The 24,262-nt window shown below is 43.5% G+C and overlaps 1 protein-coding gene across 2 annotated transcripts in view; it reads right to left on the reverse strand.

The window, feature by feature from the left end:
- LOC139473535 (1-phosphatidylinositol 3-phosphate 5-kinase-like) overlaps window positions 1-24,262 on the reverse strand; it is a 98,582-nt gene that overhangs the window by 64,730 nt on the left and 9,590 nt on the right. For both annotated transcript variants that reach the window (XM_071256154.1, XM_071256153.1), the window contains exons 4-11: window positions 23,685-23,888; window positions 20,803-20,930; window positions 20,086-20,275; window positions 18,897-19,101; window positions 12,951-13,074; window positions 12,616-12,773; window positions 6,010-6,239; window positions 2,926-3,066 (exon numbers count right to left, since the gene is read on the reverse strand). In XM_071256154.1, the coding sequence (XP_071112255.1) occupies window positions 2,926-3,066; window positions 6,010-6,239; window positions 12,616-12,773; window positions 12,951-13,074; window positions 18,897-19,101; window positions 20,086-20,275; window positions 20,803-20,930; window positions 23,685-23,888 (1,380 nt within the window). The remainder of the gene's footprint in view (window positions 1-2,925; window positions 3,067-6,009; window positions 6,240-12,615; window positions 12,774-12,950; window positions 13,075-18,896; window positions 19,102-20,085; window positions 20,276-20,802; window positions 20,931-23,684; window positions 23,889-24,262) is intronic.

The following is a 24,262-nucleotide window of genomic DNA, read 5'->3' on the forward strand; positions in this document are numbered from 1 at the left end:
ACAGTTGAAATGAGTGTCCCGATGATCAGATGTTGGTTTCTTGACTGTGGGGTCCAATTAAATATTGCCCGGATTACAGACTCATATTCCAGATAATTGTTGTGGTAGAGCTGTCTGCTTCTGACCGATGCACGAAGAGAGAGAGGTCTGTTGATTCCGTGGAAGAATGATGATCTTATGACTGAGGACGATCTGTTGTTCATCTGTTTTATATAACAAAAGTTATATCTGGGATAACATGTTCTCAGTAAAGAACATATGCTCATACTGTATGGGGTTGAGTCCCGTCCGTGATTCGAACCCACACTGCCAGAGTAAGGGACCTAATCGCCAGCACACAAAGTCAGCGATCTAACCCACTCAGCCACCGAGGCTTCCTGCAGGTAAAGCGGACGAGTTCTTGATTGGAAGATGTGTCGATGTATCGATTAACCCATGTGTCGATGTATCGATGTGTTGATGCCGTAAAGGGCCGTAGTCCAACACAATGACTGTGGAATATTGTTATTTCATGTGAGAAGAAACAACAAAAACAAACAAAACAACAAACTATACTCAACAACAAATGTTCCTGTGACACCAACATTTTAGTTTATTTTTCAAACAAGTTAAGTCAATATTGTAGTACATGTATGGAATCAAGTCACAAAAACGCAACTGCTACAGAAAAGCATGCATTCAATGGAAAAGTTGACTTTTATGCAAGCCCCATGCATTTCACTACCCAAGAATGGGTATAAAAACATGTGCATTTACGGGATTCCATATGTATTGTTTAGCATCGTGCTGAGAACAAACACTCAGAAAAACAACAAAATTACGCAATTATTCAACATTACGAAATGCAACGCCTGTCCAAAAATGAGTGTCTGCGAGCCATTGGTATGCTTGAAGCAGGATCGAGTCAACGTGATGTTGCACGACAATTTAACATCCACCGAAACACCATTTGGTGTTTATGGCAACTTTGGAGACCAACGGTCAGAGACCATCCTCAGAGTGGCAGGCCACGCGTAACCAATAATCGACAAGACAACTGGATTCGAACAACACACCTACGAAATCAATTCCAGCCAGCAACAGTGACTGCAAGAAGCATCCCTGGCCTTCGACGAATATCTTCACAAACCCTACGTCATCGCCTCATATGTGCAGGGATTGTTGCCAGAGCACCCGCCAGACGTCCCATTTTGACAGGAAACCACTGTCAAGCACGTCTACAGTGGTGCAGACAATGTCTATGCTGGGCGGCCATGCAGTTGGGACAAGTTCTATTCACTGATGAGTCTCGTTTTCACCTCAGCCATAGTGATGGACAGATTCGAGTGTACCAACGTCAATGTGAACGTTACTTCAATCATTGTGTCATGGAAGAAGATCGGTTCAGGGGCGGCAGCGTTATGGTATGGGGTGGGATTACAGCAGGACAGAGGGGGCATTTGATAGTGGTAGAGGGAAATCTCATTGGACAGCACTACCGCGACGAGATCATCGGCCCTATTGTTCTACCGTTTTTGAGTCGTCAAGGCCCAGGCATTACCTTTCAACATGACAACGCCCGGCCTCATATTGCTCGACTTGTTCAGGATTCTCTTCAACAACGTGAATGTCATGCCCTGGCCAGCTCGCTCCCCTCGTCTCTCATCAATTGAGCACGTGTGGGATGAAATGGATCGGCGCCTTCAACATCAACCACGTGTTCCACAGACACTCCAGGAACTTCGAAACATGCTCCAGCAGATATGGACTGATATCCCACAGGACTTTGTGCGAGGCCTGGTCCTTTCAATGAGACGAAGATGTGTTGCTTGCATCGCAACCTGAGGTGGACACACACGCTTTTGATTTCTAAATTGACATTTTGGCATGCTCATGTTTTTTATGAAATCACGCATTTTCTGAAGTCAGTATGGCAAATTAAACCATTTGAACACTTACAGGAGTTTTTTATCTGTTGCAAACCGAAATTGTTTCAGATTTGGTAAAAACCATAACTTTGCATTAAATCTTATTCAATGTCACAGGAACTTTTGTTGTTCAGTATAGATATGTATACAGAGGCATATTTAGCCAGTTCTAGCTAACTTTATTTCACACATGTATCTGCATCAGGAAAGGATTTGTTTAATAAGATTTCATAGACTAAAAGTTCGTCTAGGTGAAGGGATACAGACGACAGAACCATACACTAGCCATTTAAAAGCGAGACGACTGTAGAAGCCAGGGAGCGGACACATGCACTGGGGTGTGGTCCGCACAGAGGTGGGAATCACAGCAGTCAAACGAGACGGAAAGCGATTCTCCTCAATGGACAGCGATGTAACCATCGCTGAATAGACTAATATCTTGTTAAGCAAGAAAATGAAGGTACAGCCACAGGGGATAAAACAATCATTTGGGTTTCAAAGCGGAGGAAAAAACAACATGCACGAAAACCATAAACAATGCCTTGAACCAATGAACAGTCACATTTATCGAACACTTAGCTAAGTTTGTTGAGATTCAGTTCTGACAAGGCGATACACTGTAGACATACTTATTAATACCACACACTCTTCATGGTAACGGTAAACTTTAGTAGTGAAGTTGTATATTTAAATTTTATATGTACAAAAAATAAAATTCTCTGTTCAAGTATAACGTCTGAACGCCATAGCGATAGAATTGAGAATGAGGGTTCTGGATATTTCAGGTGATCAGGTCACTGGGGTCATGTCGCACAGGATTTTAGTGATGCGTGAACCATGATCACAGTGGTGATTTGGTGATGTATGGGGTGTGTTTGGGTGAGTGGTGATTTTGAAGCTGGAAACTTGTTCTATGATGTTTCCACACCAAGATCGAAGAATAAGAAGAAATGCATAGTGTGAGATAGGATAATTTTAAAAATTCTTGTATGTTTCAGAGTTAAAAATGAATAATTACATTTTGACAGGTCATTGGGCACACTGCCACTGTCTGAGCGTTCACTGACATAGAAGATAGCTCGAGAGCCAGACTCAGAAGAAATGCTTTTCCTCTGATCAGAGTCTGTTGTGCTTGACCGCTGGTCTTCACCCATGGAGGCTGAAAAGAGATGAACTATGATCATTAGACAATTTAAGAACATCGTTAGACCAAACATTTAATGATACAACCTGCTACAAGAATGTACAAAATGGAATCTTTTCATTAGGCTAAAAAAAAATATCTGGTTCTCAGGCACTGCCGCATCATCATAAAGTTTAATGTTCCGCGTCTTGAACACACAACCTCAACTGTGCAATGCTACAATACTTAAAAACAATGCGATCCAATATAACGTGCAGTTACTTCCCTTTTCATGCGACTGCTTTACTGCGCATCGTGTGTGTTATGGTCATGGTGGCAATAGGAGTTTGTGTGCTCGCTTTGCTGTTTGTAAATTTGGTTAATGAAAACATTAAATTTGCAATACAACATCACTAGACATGATGATGGTATTCAAATACAAATTCAATGGTATTTGTGTACTGTATGAGGGACAATGCGGAGGTTATTTGTCTCGTAAAATAAGCAAGAAATCGATGCTAATTTATATACCCCGGCTATAAAGCGAATCAATTATAGCACATCACTAGTGCATACAAAATCTCTACATTTGCAATAAATATGTGTTTGTCTTCTGCAGAAAAAAACCCAATTACATCGTAGCCCTTCAGCGAATTCAGGGAAACGGAACAGATTATATCAATTAAAATTATACAAATTTGAAATTTGAGATAAAACATCACTAAACATAATGATTAGCCGATTAAATTGTATTTCCTGTTCTGATTGCCATTGTTTTATATGCAGAGATTAAGACTACTGTGTGTCTTGTCTTGTAAACTAAGCCGGAAGTAGCATTCAGCTGTATACACGTTTCTCGGAATCTACCGGTGATTCGGGCAATGATATAACTTTAAAGAATTTTGATACAATGAGCGGAAGAATTGTATCTGAAACTGTTTTTTCAGGAATAATTTATTCCAATATCATGTGTAGTTGCAGCTTAATAACCATAAGCGTAGCACTTTGGTTCAGCTGATCGCCATTGCCCTAAATGTTTTCGAATGGAAGAATTTGACCAATCACCGTCCATGTGCCTGCCATTGCGAAAACTTAATGTTGACATATAATAGTCAAACTACAACAAGTATGACTTTCAGCGATTCAATGTATGGCATTTATGATATATATATCCATTCTCTATCCACTAAGGTTCGTTTCAAGGCGTCAATAGCGGTAATATGACCATGGTTGCTGTGAATAACGGCGAGTTGTGCGATCTTCCAATCACTTCACATACGATTTTGCCAAAATGAATTGAAACAATATTGAATGAAATGTTGAATAAAAATATTAAACAGATTACCAACATAAGTCCAGATATATTATGAACTCTTTCAACAACCAGACAGTGTAATTACATGATTAATTTGAGCATTTAAGTACAGATTTTTTTACATGGTATTTCCGGTGTTGCATGTCCACAGTAATGTCCATGTGTTGCGGAAACTCCCCCATAAAATACTCAACCCTGTGTATAAGACGAAAACCATCCCCCCCCCCCACACACACACACACATACCTTGAAAGCCTCCTATTCTAGTATTAAACTCCTAAACTCGCCTTATACAGAGCGATATACAGATTTGGATTCTTACTAGTGTGTAAACAACCAACAAAAAAACAAAACAAGAGTGCTTTGAGAGCACAACATCCCCCGCATGAATTTTTTTATCGAGTTTAAATTTTCTTTGTATTTTATGAAATAACACCAGGAGATTGCACTGGATTTGAAACAAATTGTGCAGAACATTTTGTTGGGAGTAATCCAGTCTGAATGCTGATGCCATAAGGATGTATCTCACCCATAAAAGCCTTAAACAAGGAAACTAACTATAGTTATAGTTAGATATTGTGATATTCTCTGGAAACTGGAGGAGGAGTAGATTTCATGAAGCTCCGTAAAACAGGGGCAGTAACTCTGTCAAAATTTGTCCAAAAAAAAAGGGACTGCGATATGCGTATCATCAACATGTCGACATCTTGTGTGTAGAGTGTCAGGGATATTCTCTAAAACCTGGGGGAGGAGTTGATTTCACAACCGTAGTACCCTCTCTCACAATTAGGCAAATGAAGCTCCGTAAAACAGGGGCAGTAACTCTGTCAAAATTAGTCGAAATGAAACGGGACTGCGATATGCGTATCATTAACAGGTCGACATCTTGTGTGTAGAGTGTCAGGGATATTCTCTGGAAACTGTAGGAGGAGTTGATTTCACAACCTTAGTACCCTCTCTCACAATTAGGCAAATGAAGCTCCGTAAAACAGGGGCAGTAACTCTGTCAAAATTAGTCGAAATGAAACGGGACTGCGATTTGCGTATCATCAACATGTCGACATCTTGTGTGTAGAGTGTCAGGGATATTTTCTAAAACCTGGGGGAGGAGTTGATTTCACAACCTTAGTACCCTCTCTCACAATTAGGCAAATGAAGCTCCGTAAAACAGGGGCAGTAACTCTGTCAAAATTAGTCGAAATGAAACGGGACTGCGATTTGCGTATCATCAACATGTCGACATCTTGAGTGTACAGTGTCAGGGATATTCTCTGGAAACTGTAGGAGGAGTTGATTTTACAAGCTTAGTACCCTCTCTCACAATTAGGCAAATGAAGCTTCGTAAAACAGGGGCAGTAACTCTGTCAAAATTAGTCAAAATGAAACGGTACCGCGATAAGCGTATCATCAACATGTCGACATTTTGTGTGTAGAGTGTTAGGGATATTCTCTGGAAACTGTAGGAGGAGTTGATTTCACAAGCTTAGTACCCTCTGTGGGACGGACGGACGGACGGAGGGACAGAGGGACTGCGCCACGACATAATCCCCCTTCAGCCATTCAGGCCCAGCGGGGGATAAAAAGGGATGCCCGCACAACATTTTCAAAAGCTATTGCCTTTTTTTATTCAGCCTTAATAATTTTGTTATTCTCAGTCCACCTACAGTCATCTCTGTCCATGGACTCAATCTCCTTGAACCACAGTGGTTCACTACTGGCCGCTGTCTCCTCAACAGTGGTCTGACACTGGCCTTGGGGTGTGGAGTCCACCAGGCCGGCATGTTCCCCCGGCTTGTACAGGCAGAAATCATCCTGGAACACCAGCAGCTGACTGGACACAGGCTCCAGGAAGTTGGCAAACACCAGAGCTTGACCAATTGCCACTGCCTGGTCCCTGGAAACATCATATAGGAGTTGCTGTCTATCTCCAACTTAGTTGATGAATGTCAGAATCAAAACAGAAACATGAGCTAGTATCTTGATAATGAGAAACATTGGTTGGTTAATAAGATCTGAGCCTCACATAGAAAGAATTAAGTTGTGGTGAACCTTTTGTTCTGGACATTACATGATATCAAGGAGGTGTGCCACAAAAACAATGGAGCAAATTGTGTCGCTGTGACATAGTAAAAGAAGCAGGGGTCGGTGACCTCAGGAAAATGGACAACCATGAGGAACATACAGCAGAGGTGAACAGCAGAGTCTTAGAAGAGCCTTGAAGAAACCCACCCTGGGATGAACATACAGCAGAGGTGAACAGCAGGGTCTAGGAACAGCCTTGAAGAAACCCACCCTGGGATGAGTGAGTGAGAGTCTGGTTTAACGCCGCTTTTAACAGTATTCCACTCATATCACGGCGTGTCAGCTTAATGTGGGAGGAAAGCCCGAAGTGATGCAGGTCTTAGACGTTTACCACTTCGGTGAAACCCACGAGCACGGGCATGGTGCTGACAAACCTAGAAACATAATCGGGGCGAACCGGGATTCGAACCCACAATCATAGGTTTCTGGCGTGCCTAAGGGACGCAACTCTGCACAGCGAATCGCGGCGCCTTAGAAGACTGGGCCACCCGTGCCCCCCACCCTGGGATGAACATTCAGCAGGAGTGAACATCAGAGTCTAGGAAGAGTCTTGAAGACAACCCCACCCTGGAAGGAACATACAGCAGAGGTGAACAGCAGAGTCTTAGAAGAGCCTTGAAGACAACCCCACCCTGAAAGGAACATACTGCAGAGGTGAACAGCAGTCTAGGAAGAGTCTTGAAGACAACCCCACCCTGGAAGGTACACACAGCAAGAGTGAACAGAAGAGTCTAGGAAGAGTACTGAAGACAACCCCACCCTGGAAGGAACATACAGCAGAGGTGAACAGCAGAGTCTAGGAAGAGTCTTGAAGACAACCCCACCCTGGAAGGAACATACAGCAGAGGTGAACAGCAGAGTCTTAGAAGAGTCTTGAAGAAACCCCACCCTGGGATGAACATACAGCAGGGGTTAACAGCAGAGTCTAGGAACAGCCTTGAAGACAACCCCACCCTGGGATGAACATACAGCAGGAGTGAACAGCAGAGTCTAGGAAGGGTCTTGAAGACAACCTCGAGCTGGAGGGAACATACAGCAGGAGTGAACAGCAGAGTCTTAGAAGAGTCTTGAAGAAACCCCACCCTGGGATGAACATACAGCAAGGGTGAACAGCAGAGTCTAGGAAGGGTCTTGAAGACAACCTCGAGCTGGAAGGAACATACAGCAGGAGTGAACAGCAGAGTCTTAGAAGAGTCTTGAAGAAACCCCACCCTGGGATGAACATACAGCAAGGGTGAACAGCAGAGTCTAGGAAGAGTATTGAAGACAACCCCACCCTGGAAGGAACATACAGCAGGAGTGAACAGCAGAGTCTTAGAAGAGTCTTGAAGAAACCCCACCCTGGGATGAACATACAGCAAGGGTGAACAGCAGAGTCTAGGAAGGGTCTTGAAGACAACCTCGAGCTGGAAGGAACATACAGCAGGAGTGAACAGCAGAGTCTTAGAAGAGTCTTGAAGAAACCCCACCCTGGGATGAACATACAGCAAGGGTGAACAGCAGAGTCTAGGAAGAGTATTGAAGACAACCCCACCCTGGAAGGAACATACAGCAGGAGTGAACAGCAGAGTCTAGGAAGAGTCTTGAAGAAACCCACCCTGGGATGAACATACAGCAGAGGTGAACAGCAGAGTCTTAGAAGAGTCTTGAAGACAACACCACCCTGGAAGGAACATACAGCAGGGGTTAACAGCAGAGTCGAGGAAGAGTCATGAAGACAACCCCACCCTGGAAGGAACATACAGCAGAGGTGAACAGCAGAGTCTTAGAAGAGCCTTGAAGACAACCCCACCCTGGAAGGAACATACAGCAGAGGTGAACAGCAGAGTCTTAGAAGAGCCTTGAAGACAACCCCACCCTGAAAGGAACATACTGCAGAGGTGAACAGCAGTCTAGGAAGAGTCTTGAAGACAACCCCACCCTGGAAGGTACACACAGCAAGAGTGAACAGAAGAGTCTAGGAAGAGTATTGAAGACAACCCCACCCTGGAAGGAACATACAGCAGAGGTGAACAGCAGAGTCTAGGAAGAGTCTTGAAGACATCCCCACCCTGGAAGGAACATACAGCAGAGGTGAACAGCAGAGTCTTAGAAGAGTCTTGAAGAAACCCCACCCTGGGATGAACATACAGCAGGGGTTAACAGCAGAGTCTAGGAACAGCCTTGAAGACAACCCCACCCTGGGATGAACATACAGCAGGAGTGAACAGCAGAGTCTTAGAAGAGTCTTGAAGAAACCCCACCCTGGGATGAACATACAGCAAGGGTGAACAGCAGAGTCTAGGAAGGGTCTTGAAGACAACCTCGAGCTGGAGGGAACATACAGCAGGAGTGAACAGCAGAGTCTTAGAAGAGTCTTGAAGAAACCCCACCCTGGGATGAACATACAGCAGGGGATAACAGCAGAGTCTTAGAAGAGTCTTGAAGAAACCCCACCCTGGGATGAACATACAGCAGGAGTGAACAGCAGAGTCTTAGAAGAGTCTTGAAGAAACCCCACCCTGGGATGAACATACAGCAAGGGTGAACAGCAGAGTCTAGGAAGAGTCTTGAAGACAACCCCACCCTGGAAGGAACATACAGCAGGAGTGAACAGCAGAGTCTTAGAAGAGTCTTGAAGAAACCCCACCCTGGGATGAACATACAGCAAGGGTGAACAGCAGAGTCTAGGAAGGGTCTTGAAGACAACCTCGAGCTGGAAGGAACATACAGCAGGAGTGAACAGCAGAGTCTTAGAAGAGTCTTGAAGAAACCCCACCCTGGGATGAACATACAGCAAGGGTGAACAGCAGAGTCTAGGAAGAGTCTTGAAGACAACCCCACCCTGGAAGGAACATACAGCAGAGGTGAACAGCAGAGTCTTAGAAGAGTCTTGAAGACAACACCACCCTGGAAGGAACATACAGCAGGGGTTAACAGCAGAGTCTAGGAAGAGTCTTGAAGACAACCCCACCCTGGAAGGAACATACAGCAGAGGTGAACAGCAGTCTTAGAAGAGCCTTGAAGACAACCCCACCCTGGAAGGAACATACAGCAACGGTGAACAGCAGAGTCTTAGAAGAGTCTTGAAGAAACCCCACCCTGAGATGAACATACAGTAGAGGTGAACAGCAGGGTCTAGGAACAGCCTTGAAGAAACCCATCCTTGGATGAACATACAGCAGGAGTGAACAGCAGAGTCTAGGAAGAGTCTTGAAGACAACCCCACCCTGGAAGGAACATACAGCAGAGGTGAACAGCAGAGTTTAGGAAGAGCCTTGAAGACAACCCCACCCTGGAAGGAACATACAGCAGAGGTGAACAGCAGAGTCTTAGAAGAGCCTTGAAGACAACCCACCCTGGAAGGAACATACAGCAGGAGTGAAGAGCAGAGTCAAGGAAGAGCCTTGAAGACAACCACACCCTGGAAGGAACATACAGCAGGGGTGAACAGCAGGGTCAAGGAAGAGCCTTGAAGACAACCCCATCCTGGAAGGAACATACAGCAGAGGTGAACAGCAGAGTCTTAGAAGAGCCTTGAAGACAACCCCACCCTGGGATGAACATACAGCAAGAGTGAACAGCAGAGTCTTAGAAGAGTCTTGAAGAAACCCCACCATGGGATGAACATACAGCAAGAGTGAACAGCAGAGTCTTAGAAGAGTCTTGAAGAAACCCCACCCTGGAAGGAACATACAGCAGAGGGGAACAGCAGAGTCTTAGAAGAGTCTTGAAGAAACCCACCCTGGGATGAACATACAGCAGAGGTGAACAGCAGAGTCTTAGAAGAGTCTTGAAGACAACCCCACCCTGGAAGGAACATACAGCAGGGGTTAACAGCAGAGTCAAGGAAGAGTCTTGAAGACAACCCCACCCTGGAAGGAACATACAGCAGAGGTGAACAGCAGAGTCTTAGAAGAGTCTTGAAGAAACCCCACCCTGGGACGAACAAACAGTAGAGGTGAACAGCAGGGTCTAGGAACAGCCTTGAAGAAACCCACCCTGGGATGAACATACAGCAGGAGTGAACAGCAGAGTCTTAGAAGAGTCTTGAAGACAACCCCACCCTGGAAGGAACATACAGCAGAGGTGAACAGCAGAGTTTAGGAAGAGCCTTGAAGACAACCCCACCCTGGAAGGAACATACAGCAGAGGTGAACAGCAGAGTCTTAGAAGACTCTTGAAGACAACACCACCCTGGGATGAACATACAGTAGAGGTGAACAGCAGAGTCTAGGAACAGCCTTGAAGACAACCCCACCAAGGAAGGAACATACAGCAGGGGTGAACAGCAGAGTCTAGGAAGAGCCTTGAAGACAACCCACCCTGGAAGGAACATACAGCAGGAGTGAAGAGCAGAGTTTAGGAAGAGCCTTGAAGACAACCCACCCTGGAAGGAACATACAGCAGGAGTGAAGAGCAGAGTCAAGGAAGAGCCTTGAAGACAACCACACCCTGGAAGGAACATACAGCAGGGGTGAACAGCAGGGTCAAGGAAGAGCCTTGAAGACAACCACACCCTGGAAGGAACATACAGCAGGGGTGAACAGCAGGGTCAAGGAAGAGCCTTGAAGACAACCCCACCCTGGAAGGAACATACAGCAGAGGTGAACAGCAGAGTCTTAGAAGAGTCTTGAAGACAACCCCACCCTGGGATGAACATACAGCAAGAGTGAACAGCAGAGTCTTAGAAGAGTCTTGAAGAAACTCCACCATTGGATGAACATACAGCAAGAGTGAACAGCAGAGTCTTAGAAGAGTCTTGAAGAAACCCCACCCTGGGATGAACATACAGTAGAAGTGAACAGCAGAGTCAAGGAAGAGCCTTGAAGACAACCCCACCCTGGAAGGAACATACAGTAGAGGTGAACAGCAGAGTCTAGGAAGAGTCTTGAAGAAACCCAACCCTATGATGAACATACAACAGGGGTGAACAGCAGGGTCAAGGAAGAACCTTGAAGACAACCACACCCTTGAAGGAACATACAGCAGGGGTGAACAGCAGGGTCAAGGAAGAGCCTTGAAGACAACCCCACCCTGGAAGGAACATACAGCAGGAGTGAACAGCAGAGTTTAGGAAGAGCCTTGAAGACAACCCCACCCTGTAAGGAACATACAGCAGGGGTGAACAGCAGAGTCAAGGAAGAGCCTTGAAGACAACCCCACCCTGGAAGGCCTGTGATCTGTTTGGATGTGATGCAACCAGAAATGATCCAGTGATTCCATGATATGGTGATGACTGACCGGTGAATGACTGTGTCATATTACTTGTTCAGTCAGCATTTCCCAGTAGAGTGTACATTCCATTATCATGGAAACTTTGGCAAAGTATCAGCTCATTAGGTTCCAAAGCTTCTGACATCTGATCCAAAATACACCAGGCACAGCCTGTCTTGTGATAATCTAGCTCTGTTTGAAGGTTCTTGCAATGATGTGTGACTATAGCTGAAACTTCGATTTCCCACTTCCTGTCGAAACAACAACACAGTGAAAAAGCTGAAGCATCACCCCACCAAAGAAGGCAGAGACTGCCCCATCAGCTGGAGAGGTTAGGGCCTTCATGGATGCTGAGGTTCTCATCATGGTGGACTATCTTCCAAAAAGCCAGTCAATAAATGGAGCATGTTATGCTGCATGTTTGAAGACATTACGGGGATGGAATGATGTCGGAAGCTGAAAAAGGGTGTGCTCTTCCATCAGGACAATGCTCAAGTGCACACAGTCACTGCCATGGATACAATCCACAAGTGTGGCTCTGAACGCTATCAAACATTCCTAAACATGAAGAAAGCTCTAGCTGGAACACATTCGAACGATGACATCATAGCAGGTGTGGAGAATTTTTAGGACCGCCAAGAGAAGGACTTCTAAAAAGGTTGGATAAAATCCCTCCAACATCATTTGTAAAACTGTATCACAGAAGAAGGGGATTATGTTGAAGAGAAATCAATTTAAGGTCTTTCTATGTGAGGCTCAGAACATATCAATCAGCCCTGATATATAAATACTTGGAGGCAATCAGGGCATAGTTAAACATTGCATCTAAGTGATGGGTCACAGTGTCACAACAGAATCCTAACCCTATCATGTGGTTGGGGAGGAAGGACATGAACATTGTCGCTAACCATCTCAACAACCTGGTAAACAGAACAATCACTAGGCTACACTACTACCCCTACTAGGTGGAACTTCACAAGAAGATTACAAACCTATTAGCAGCCTTGTCATTTGTGAGAAGCCAGTTGACAAGTTCTTTACCCACAATGCATTTGTGATATGTCCGGAGACGAACTCGGTGACTCTGCATTTCAACTCCACTCACAAGGTCATTCATCTGCCACCATAATTCTCGCAACTGTATAGAATCCTGGGAAACATGCAAACAGTCAGCAAACAAACATGAGGTTTAAAACCATTATAGTGTGTGTCAGTAAATAGTGACTGCATGGTGTAGTATAGTGATTACATCAATTAAACAAGAATTAAATATGAACTGAAATATTGAATAACATTAATGCAGTTCCCTAGCCTGTAGCCACCTGACCTGGATGAGTATCTTGCTCTCCCGGAGAAGGGATTCTTGTATGGAGAAGTCTGCATGTGGAGTCAGGTCAAAGGGCACATTCTTCTGTACACAAGTTGACCCTGTATCCTGGGGGCTCACAGATCTACATCGAAACATGCAGGATGAGCAACAATTAACACAATCGGCAGTCAGAAACAAGCATTTTCAGCAGTTGGCGGAAGCATAACCCAATTACAGGCTTAAAGTTGATTGAAAATAACTAAACCACTTTTCCGATTGAGTCTGTATGATGCCTTGTGTACTTGGTTTGACACAGCAATGTGGTGATAAAGAGAAATTATATATCATTCCAAAATAATACAGCCAGGCAATCATTCTGGAGATACTAGAACAGCCGGCCAATCATTCTAGAGATACGACAGCCAGGCAATAATTCTGGAGATACTACAACAGCCAGGCAATCATTCTGGGGATACTACAACAGCCAGGCAATCATTCTGGAGATACTAGAACCGCCAGTCAATCATTCTGGAGATACAACGGCCAGGCAATCATTCTGGAGATATTACAACAGCCAGGCAATCATCCTGGAGATACTAGAACAGCCATGCAATCATTGTGGAGATACTACAACATCTAGGCAATCATTATGGAGATACTACAACAGCCAGGCAATCATTCTGGAGATACTACAACAGTCAGGCAATCATTATGGAGATACTGCAACAGCCAGGCAATCATTCTGGAGATACTACAACGGCCAGGCAATCATTCTGGAGATACTACAACAGCCAGGCAATCATTCTGGAGATACTACAACAGCCAGGCAATCATTCTGGAGATACTACAACAGCCAGGCAATCATTCTGGAGATACTACAACGGCCAGGCAATCATTCTGGAGATACTACAACAGCCAGGCAATCATTCTGGAGATACTACAACATCCAGGCAATCATTATGGAGATACTACAACAGCCAGGCAATCATTATGGAGATACTACAACAGCCAGGCAATCATTCTGGAGATACTGCAACAGCCAGGCAATCATTCTGGAGATACTACAAGAGTCAGGCAATCATTATGGAGATACTACAACAGCCAGGCAATCATTCTGGAGATACTGCAACAGCCAGGCAATCATTCTGGAGATACTACAAGAGTCAGGCAATCATTATGGAGATACTACAACAGCCAGGCAATCATTCTGGAGATACTACAACAGCCAGGCAATCATTCTGGAGATACTACAACAGTCAGGCAATCATTATGGAGATACTGCAACAGTCAGTCAATCATTATGGAGATACTGCAACAGCCAGGCAATCATTATGGAGATACTACAACAGTCAGGCAATCATTATGGAGATACTACAACAGTCAGGCAATCATTATGGAAGGAACATACAGCAGAGGTGAACAGCAGAGTCTTAGAAGAGGCTTGAAGAAACCCACCCTGGGATGAACATACAGCAGAGGTGAACAGCAGAGTCTTAGAAGAGTCTTGAAGACAACCCCACCCTGGAAGGAACATACAGCAGGGGTTAACAGCAGAGTCAAGGAAGAGTCTTGAAGACAACCCCACCCTGGAAGGAACATACAGCAGAGGTGAACAGCAGAGTCTTAGAAGAGTCTTGAAGTAACCCCACCCTGGGACGAACAAACAGTAGAGGTGAACAGCAGGGTCTAGGAACAGCCTTGAAGAAACCCACCCTGGGATGAACATACAGCAGGAGTGAACAGCAGAGTCTTAGAAGAGTCTTGAAGACAACCCCACCCTGGAAGGAACATACAGCAGAGGTGAACAGCAGAGTTTAGGAAGAGCCTTGAAGACAACACCACCCTGGAAGGAACATACAGCAGAGGTGAACAGCAGAGTCTTAGAAGAGTCTTGAAGACAACACCACCCTGGGATGAACATACAGTAGAGGTGAACAGCAGGGTCTAGGAACAGCCTTGAAGACAACCCCACCAAGGAAGGAACATACAGCAGGGGTGAACAGTAGAGTCTAGGAAGAGCCTTGAAGACAACCCACCCTGGAAGGAACATACAGCAGGAGTGAAGAGCAGAGTTTAGGAAGAGCCTTGAAGACAACCCACCCTGGAAGGAACATACAGCAGGAGTGAAGAGCAGAGTCAAGGTAGAGCCTTGAAGACAACCACACCCTGGAAGGAACATACAGCAGGGGTGAACAGCAGGGTCAAGGAAGAGCGTTGAAGACAACCCCACCCTGGAAGGAACATACAGCAGAGGTGAACAGCAGAGTCTTAGAAGAGTCTTGAAGACAACCCCACCCTGGAAGGAACATACAGCAGGTGTGAACAGCAGGGTCAAGGAAGAGCCTTGAAGACAACCCCACCCTGGAAGGAACATACAGCAGGAGTGAACAGCAGAGTTTAGGAAGAGCCTTGAAGACAACCCCACCCTGGGATAAACATACAGCAAGAGTGAACAGCAGAGTCTAGGAACAGCCTTGAAGACAACCCCACCCTGGAAGGAACATACAGCAGGTGTGAACAGCAGGGTCAAGGAAGAGCCTTGAAGACAACCCCACCCTGGAAGGAACATACAGCAGGAGTGAACAGTAGATTCTAGGAAGAGCCTTGAAGACAACCCCACCCTGGGATGAACATACAGCAAGAGTGAACAGCAGAGTCTAGGAACAGCCTTGAAGACAACCCCACCCTGGAAGGAACATACAGCAGGGGTGAACAGCAGGGTCAAGGAAGAGCCTTGAAGACAACCCCACCCTGGAAGGAACATACAGCAGAGGTGAACAGCAGAGTCTTAGAAGAGTCTTGAAGACAACCCCACCCTGGGATGAACATACAGCAAGAGTGAACAGCAGAGTCTTAGAAGAGTCTTGAAGACAACCCCACCCTGGAAGGAACATACAGCAGGGGTGAACAGCAGAGTTTAGGAAGAGCCTTGAAGACAACCTCGAGCTGGAGGGAACATACAGCAGGAGTGAACAGCAGAGTCTTAGAAGAGTCTTGAAGACAACCCCACCCTGGGATGAACATACAGCAGGGGTGAACAGCAGAGTTTAGGAAGAGCCTTGAAGACAACCCCACCCTGGGATGAACATACAGCAAGAGTGAACAGCAGAGTCTTAGAAGAGTCTTGAAGAAACTCCACCATTGGATGAACATACAGCAAGAGTGAACAGCAGAGTCTTAGAAGAGTCTTGAAGAAACCCCACCCTGGGATGAACATACAGTAGAAGTGAACAGCAGAGTCTTGGAAGAGTCTTGAAGAAACCCAACCCTAGGATGAACATACAACAGGGGTGAACAGCAGGGTCAAGGAAGAGCCTTGAAGACAACCACACCCTGGAAGGAACATACAGCAGGGGTGAACAGCAGGGTCAAGGAAGAGCCTTGAAGACAACCCCACCCTGGAAGGAACATACAGCAGGAGTGAACAGCAGAGTTTAGGAAGAGCCTTGAAGACAACCCCACCCTGTAAGGAACATACAGCAGGGGTGAACAGCAGAGTCAAGGAAGAGCCTTGAAGACAACCCCACCCTGGAAGGCCTGTGATCTGTTTGGATGTGATGCAACCAGAAATGATCCAGTGATTCCATGATATGGTGATGACTGACCGGTGAATGACTGTGTCATATTACTTGTTCAGTCAGCATTTCCCAGTAGAGTGCACATTCCATTATCATGGAAACTTTGGCAAAGTATCAGCTCATTAGTGTCAAAGTATCAGCTCATTAGGTTCCAAAGCTTCTGACATCTGATCCAAAATACACCAGGCACAGCCTGTCTTGTGATAATCTAGCTCTGTTTGAAGGTTCTTGCAATGATGTGTGACTATAGCTGAAACTTCGATTTCCCACTTCCTGTCGAAACAACAACACAGTGAAAAAGCTGAAGCATCACCCCACCAAAGAAGGCAGAGACTGCCCCATCAGCTGGAGAGGTTAGGGCCTTCATGGATGCTGAGGTTCTCATCATGGTGGACTATCTTCCAAAAAGCCAGTCAATAAATACTAGAACAGCCATGCAATCATTGTGGAGATACTACAACAGCCAGGCAATCATTCTGGAGATACTACAACATCCAGGCAATCATTATGGAGATACTACAACAGCCAGGCAATCATTATGGAGATACTACAACAGCCAGGCAATCATTATGAAGATACTACAACAGCCAGGCAATCATTCTGGAGATATTACAACAGCCAGGCAATCATTATGGAGATACTACAACAGCCAGGCAATCATTCTGGAGATACTACAACAGTCAGGCAATCATTATGGAGATACTACAACAGCCAGGCAATCATTCTGGAGATACTACAACGGCCAGGCAATCATTCTGGAGATACTACAACAGCCAGGCAATCATTCTGGAGATACTACAACAGCCAGGCAATCATTCTGGAGATACTACAACAGCCAGGCAATCATTTTGGAGATACTACAACAGTCAGGCAATCATTATGGAGATACTGCAACAGCCAGGCAATCATTATGGAGATACTGCAACAGCCAGGCAATCATTCTGGAGATACTACAACAGCCAGGCAATCATTCTGGAGATACTACAACAGTCAGGCAATCATTATGGAGATACTGCAACAGCCAGGCAATCATTATGGAGATACTACAACAGTCAGGCAATCATTATGGAGATACTGCAACAGCCAGGCAATCATTATGGAGATACTGCAACAGCCAGGCAATCATTATGAATATACTACAACAGCCAGGCAATCATTCTGGAGATATTACAACAGCCAGGCAATCATTCTAGAGATACTGCAACAGCCAGGCAATCATTCTGGAGATACTACAACATCCAGGCAATCATTATGGAGATACTACAACAGCCAGGCAATCATTATGGAGATACTACAACAGCCAGGCAATCATTCTGGAGATACTACAAGAGTCAGGCAATCATTCTGGAGATACTACAACAGCCAGGCAATCATTCTGGAGATACTACAACAGCCAGGCAATCATTATGGAGATACTACAACAGCCAGGCAATCATTCTGGAGATACTGCAACAGCCAGGCAATCATTATGGAGATACTACAACAGTCAGGCAATCATTATGGAGATACTACAACAGCCAAGCAATCATTCTGGAGATACTACAAGAGCCAGGCAATCATTCTGGAGATACTACAACGGCCAGGAATCATTATGGAGATACTACAACAGCCAGGCAATCATTATGGAGATACTACAACAGTCAGGCAATCATTATGGAGATACTACAACAGCCAGGCAATCATTATGGAGATACTACAACAGTCAGGCAATCATTATGGAGATACTACAACAGCCAGGCAATCATTCTGGAGATGCTACAACAGCCAGGCAATCATTATGGAGATGCTACAACAGCCAGGCAATCATTATGGAGATACTACAACAGTCAGGCAATCATTATGGAGATACTACAACAGTCAGGCAATCATTATGGAGATACTACAACAGCCAGGCAATCATTCAGGAGATGCTACAACAGCCAGGCAATCATTATGGAGATACTACAACAGCCAGGCAATCATTATGGAGATACTACAACAGCCAGGCAATCATTCTGGAGATGCTACAACAGCCCGGACATCACAAACAGAACTTCCACTCTGTCATTTGATTTCAAATGGAATGTACCGTCAGACCACAAACAGAAAGTACCCTGTCTGATCACAAACAGAACCTGTGCCCTGTCTGATCACAAACAGAACGTACCATGTCTGATCACAAACAGAAAGTACCCTGTCTGATCACAAACAGAATGTACCATTTTTGATCACAAACAGAACATACCCTGTCTGATCACAAACAGAACATACCATGTCTGATCACAAACAGAATGTACCCTGTCTGATCACAAACAGAACGTACCCTGTCTGATCACAAACAGAACGTGTGCCCACCCTGTCTTATCACAAACAGAACGTACCCTGTCTGATCACAAACAGAACGTACCCTGTCTGAGGACTGTCTTCCCTGATGCTGGAGATACGACGTAGGTTGGGACTCCAGATTCCAAGATCCTGGAAGCTGCCTGACTCAAAGTCTATGGAGAGGCTCCTCAAGTCTTCCCTGGACACTTTGACATCTCCAGCTTGGTCGGACTGCTGGGCGTAGCGCAAAACCACTTTACAGCAGTAGATGCAGACTCGGATACCACCTACAACACAGAAACCCTCTTCTATAACCAGAACTGGGCTCAATACAGATCACGGTTCCAAGATATACCTTCACAAAAACCAGGATAACTGCCCAATACACAGATCTCAATATATACCCTCACTATAACCTGGATAACTGCACAATACACAGTTCTCAATATATACCCTCACTATAACCTGGGTAACTGCACAATACACAGTTCTCAATATATACCGCCACTATAACCTGGGTAACTGCCCAATACACAGATATCAATACATACCCTCACTATAACCAGGATAACTGCACAATACACAGATCTCAATATATACCCTCACTATAACCAGGATAACTGCCCAATACACAGATCTCAATATATACCGTCCCTATAACCAGGATAACTGCCCAATACACAGATCTCAGTATATACCCTCACTATAACCAGGATAACTGCCCAATACACAGATCTCAATATATACCCTCACTATAACCAGGATAACTGCCCAATACACAGATTTCAATATATACCCTCACTATAACCAGGATAACTGCACAATACACAGATCTCAATATATACCCTCACTATAACCAGGATAACTGCACAATACACAGTTCTCAATATATACCCTCACTATAACCAGGATAACTGCCCAATACACTTATCTCAATATATACCCTCACTATAACCAGGATAACTGCACAATACACAGATCTCAATATATACCCTCACTATAACCAGGATACCTGGGCAGTACACAGTATACAGATCTCAACATCTACCCTCAATAAGACCAAAATAGTTGAAAGCTGATATCATATATTTTGGCATTTCCACCAGGGAAAACCCCTGGCTGACAAGGTGGTTCTCGAGAACTTCTAACCTGAAACTAGTGGGCAGTATTCCTTTCAATGACAATTCAAATTGGTTTTTTTCTCTTAGTTTTGGTGTATCTTCAGAGCAGCACACAATATTCACATCAAGCGATAGATTCAGACAACCTGCCTTTATATCCAATGATCTTCCCTGGTAGTTCCTGGTTGCAACACTTGCTACAGAAGATCTGTCCACAGATCCTGCAGTGATGGCGGCGGCGGAACGTGGTGAACTTGTCCCCACAATCATAACACTCCTTACAGCTGCTGTCGGGCATCCAATACTGCTTAAAGTCACTGTCCTTGTACGTCTGCAGGGTCTGTTGGGGAGATAGTCTCATCAGTATCACGCCAGTGGACCACACAGTGTATAATGTCACACATTGAACATGTTGCCTCAGCCTAGACTGTTTGGTTTGTTTGTTGTTTAATACCACACCTAACAATATTCAAGCTATATGATGGAAGTCTGTCAATAATCGAGTCTGGACCAGACAATCCAGTGACTGATATCATGAGCATTGATCCACGCAATTGGGATATGATCACATACTTACAACAAGCATAGTCGCCTCTTACAGCAACCCTGGGTGCCTGAAGACCTTTTCTAAGCCGGATCATCATGGGTCCACCTAGACTAACCACCCTGACAACAAGGCATGGCATTCTGATTCCCAATTCTGTGAAAGGTTTTCCACAGAAAAGAAAGTCATCTTCTAACTGTTTATCTCTGATCTAAACTTTATGAAAAACACACAAAACAGAAAGTAAAAATTTTCATGCAAACAAAACCCGAAAATTGTTTTGTAAGTTTGCCTCTCTTGGCACTAAGTGTTTGTCAACTTACATTGCTACGCCTATCTAGAATGTTGCCAAGACGACTGAGCACACTTGACAACGTCCGCTTCTGGACATGGTCATCTACAGCCTGACCCTCAGAACTCTCTTCTGATTGGCTGCTGCTGTCATCATTCCCTGCAACACAAAGTTCTATTCTTTGGATTCAATACACTAGCTTAGATTCTGGCTTGTATACTTTGATAGTCAAAGTACTCTGATCAATTTGTGGAACAGCAACCTGTTTTAAACAAACACAACTGCAAACATGCTCAATCAAATAGTTACTGGCTAAATTACCGTATATGCCGACCATAGATAAGCCAAAAAAATAGATAAGCTGAGGTATTAACTAGGTCCTTTAAATCTGTATCAAAATGTTATGTGCGGTAGATAAGCCGGCCCCCCAACATAAAACTATATCTCGTTGTAATGTCATTGGAAATAGAATATCAACAAATCTGTATTGAATTACACAAAGTTAATCCTGCCGTTATCCCATTGGTAATAAAAAGTGTTTAATATATATCTAGACTACGGTACATCTATTGACACCTTGAAATGAACCTTAGTTGAGAGAGAATAGATACATATATCATGAGTGCCATACTTTGACTCGTTAAACTTATATATGTTGTAGTTTGATGATTATATGTCAACATATTGTTTTTGTGATGGAAATAGCGAGTCCGCCGAAACCTCAACAGTGATTTGTCAATTGATTTGTGAAAAAAGTAACGATCAATACACAAAAGTGCTACTTTGCTGCAAAACCCTGGTTATGGTTATCATTATTTTGAAGATATATGGTAAAACCTGCAATTAAAATAAAGCGATATCAGAATATATTATTCGTAGAAAAATAGTAATTTAAGATATTATTTTTTCCGATCATTGCATCAAAATTCTTTTCCGTTAAATTATTGGGCATGTTTTAACGTAATCACTGGTAGACTGGGAGACTACATGTGTAGAGCTGATTGCTATTTCTGGCTTAGTTTACGAGACAATACACACAGAAATCTTTATCCCTGCATATAAAACAATGCCTAGCACAACAAGAAATACAATCGAAACAGTAAATCACCTATTCTTGTGATGTTTAATCGCAAATTTCACATTTTCATTGACAAAATTTGTTACAGCATTGTTCATTCACCTGTAGCGATACGATGTAGTTTTTTTACCAACAGAAAAAGAGTTTTATGAAAGTGTAACTCGTACATAAGCCAACCCCTTTCTATAGAATCCTTTTTCTGGTCCTCAAAATTTGGCTTATCTACAGTCATATGTGGTAAAAAAAAGAATATTAACCACTGTTATTAAGGCCACAAAAAATCAATTATTTGATCTTCATCTAATTTTTTTTTAAATATGAAGCATTTATATATTTTAGGCTAAAAAAACATGATTGGTTCTCGGGAAAAGGCTTTTGGAAAAATAGAGTGAGTGGGCATCTCTTTGTCTGGATCTGTCCGAACTAGTATGTAACCCAAAATAGTTGTACCTGGTCATAATGCCATCTGGTTATAGTGCCACCCTGGTTAAAATGCCACCCTGGTTATAATACCAATGCCAATGTTTTTCAGGACCAACGTTCCAATTCACTGATTATAATACCATTGTTGATCAGTTATATTGGTGAACAGTTGTGTACAATCAGACCAGGAAAGGGCCTCCCTACTTAAATGTATAGGTCCGGAAAAATGGGTCTCTTTGTCCAACTTGAAGCAGCTAGTGCTGTTCACTATGGTATGTTTTCAGGGAGGAAGACCAAACTTTGGTACTATTGTAACTCACAGACCTCAACTTCAGTGAATCTTCATGTTATCAAATGTATGTTATCAACAGCACACACAATCTTCCATGCTTACCAACCAGTTAACCAGCTTTGTGTATCTTAAAAGTAGCATCACCGTTGCGTTATATTTTTAACATTCCGTGAATTAGTATTAATTTTCTTAACACAATTTTACAATCTCACTATAAAACAATGATTATACTCTTAATTATTGTTTTCTTAAAATGCTGCATAACCCAATATTGTTTTAATATCCAAAAGATTTATTAACATGAATAAACAATGTTTAAGTAAAATAACAAAATAAAAGGGTACTCTGGAATATTTAACAACCCTATTTTCTTCTTCTTGCACACTTTGTTGTTCATTGTGTATCTGGACTTGTGAGATCTATTGTAGCAATTTATTCAAGAGTTCATTCAATATTGTTTACATTGTCTTCAGCGAAATTGTGTGTGAAGTGATCAGCAGATCGTACCAACTCACCATTATTTACGGCAACCATGATCAGATTATTATCGTTAGCATTATTTTTAGTATTGCACCATTTCACTGCCAAGGTTGTGTGTTTGAGACACTGAATATTTACAAGTATTTTGTTTTAATATGGAACTAAAAACAATACGTGCAGCAGAATTTATAATGCTGCGGCTGTCCCAGAGAATAGTGAAAAGTGCAATAGTCATATCCTGAAAACAAACTGTTCAAGGGATCTGTGTACATGGACTGTACATGATGTGATTTCGCCGGAATATTTTAGAGGATATTTTTGTAATGAAGACTGAGCACATAATTTCATAAAAGTATCCCCAAAATATTCATGATCCCTAACATTTTTTCATGGTGTATAGTGAATTTCATCAAATAAAGAAAAAAGGTAACCCATGTCCTGACTTTCTTCTACTGAGAGAAGTTGGGGGCAACAAATGATGTAATGCCATGTTTGGTAACGAGGCTGGCAGGGATGAAAGTCTGATAACATTTTAATTGTGACCTAATATTAAAAAACAGACCTTAACTGATCTTTATGATGCATATATTATAAAATAAGCAAGTGTTTACCAACACCTGACACAAGTAGTGCTGGTTACCCTTCACTGTTGCCAGGTTCCCTGCGGCAAGGGATGTAGTGGATGGGAAGGTGGCCTCGTCCGACACCCCAGAAGTCAGTGACACTTTAGAGGGCACCCGCTGGGAGATCTGTACTGGCATAGAGCCAGTTCTCTCTACTGATGCCTCTCGGGATGAAGCTCTACTACCTGGAGTAGAGGAGCCACTGGAATTGTCAGAGTCATCTGAGACAAGAGACAGAAGAATTAGGAATTCTGTGGATATGAGTTGTGAATGTCGGAGTGAATATTGTTTAACCATTGTAGCAGTCATCAGTTATCCAGCAGATAAATAGTCCACTTTGGACCAGGCAAACCAGTGACAGATGCCATCTCTTGATAATGATAATTTTTGGACTACTCTTACGACAACATTGGACACTAAAGAACTGAGCACAAAAGACAAGTTCAGGCAAGAGGACTTGTCACACATGTTTAGCAGGAATCCTATACCTTGATATACATATTGTATGAACAAATGACTTTCGTGTCACTGACACTAGTGTCTAGTAGTAGGTGAACAATGGATGGGCATACAATTAGTAGCAGTCTGATAGAAA

The sequence above is a fragment of the Haliotis cracherodii genome, unplaced genomic scaffold (assembly GCF_022045235.1).
Source record: "Haliotis cracherodii isolate W230 unplaced genomic scaffold, xgHalCrac1.p SCAF_29, whole genome shotgun sequence".
NCBI lineage: Eukaryota > Metazoa > Mollusca > Gastropoda > Lepetellida > Haliotidae > Haliotis > Haliotis cracherodii.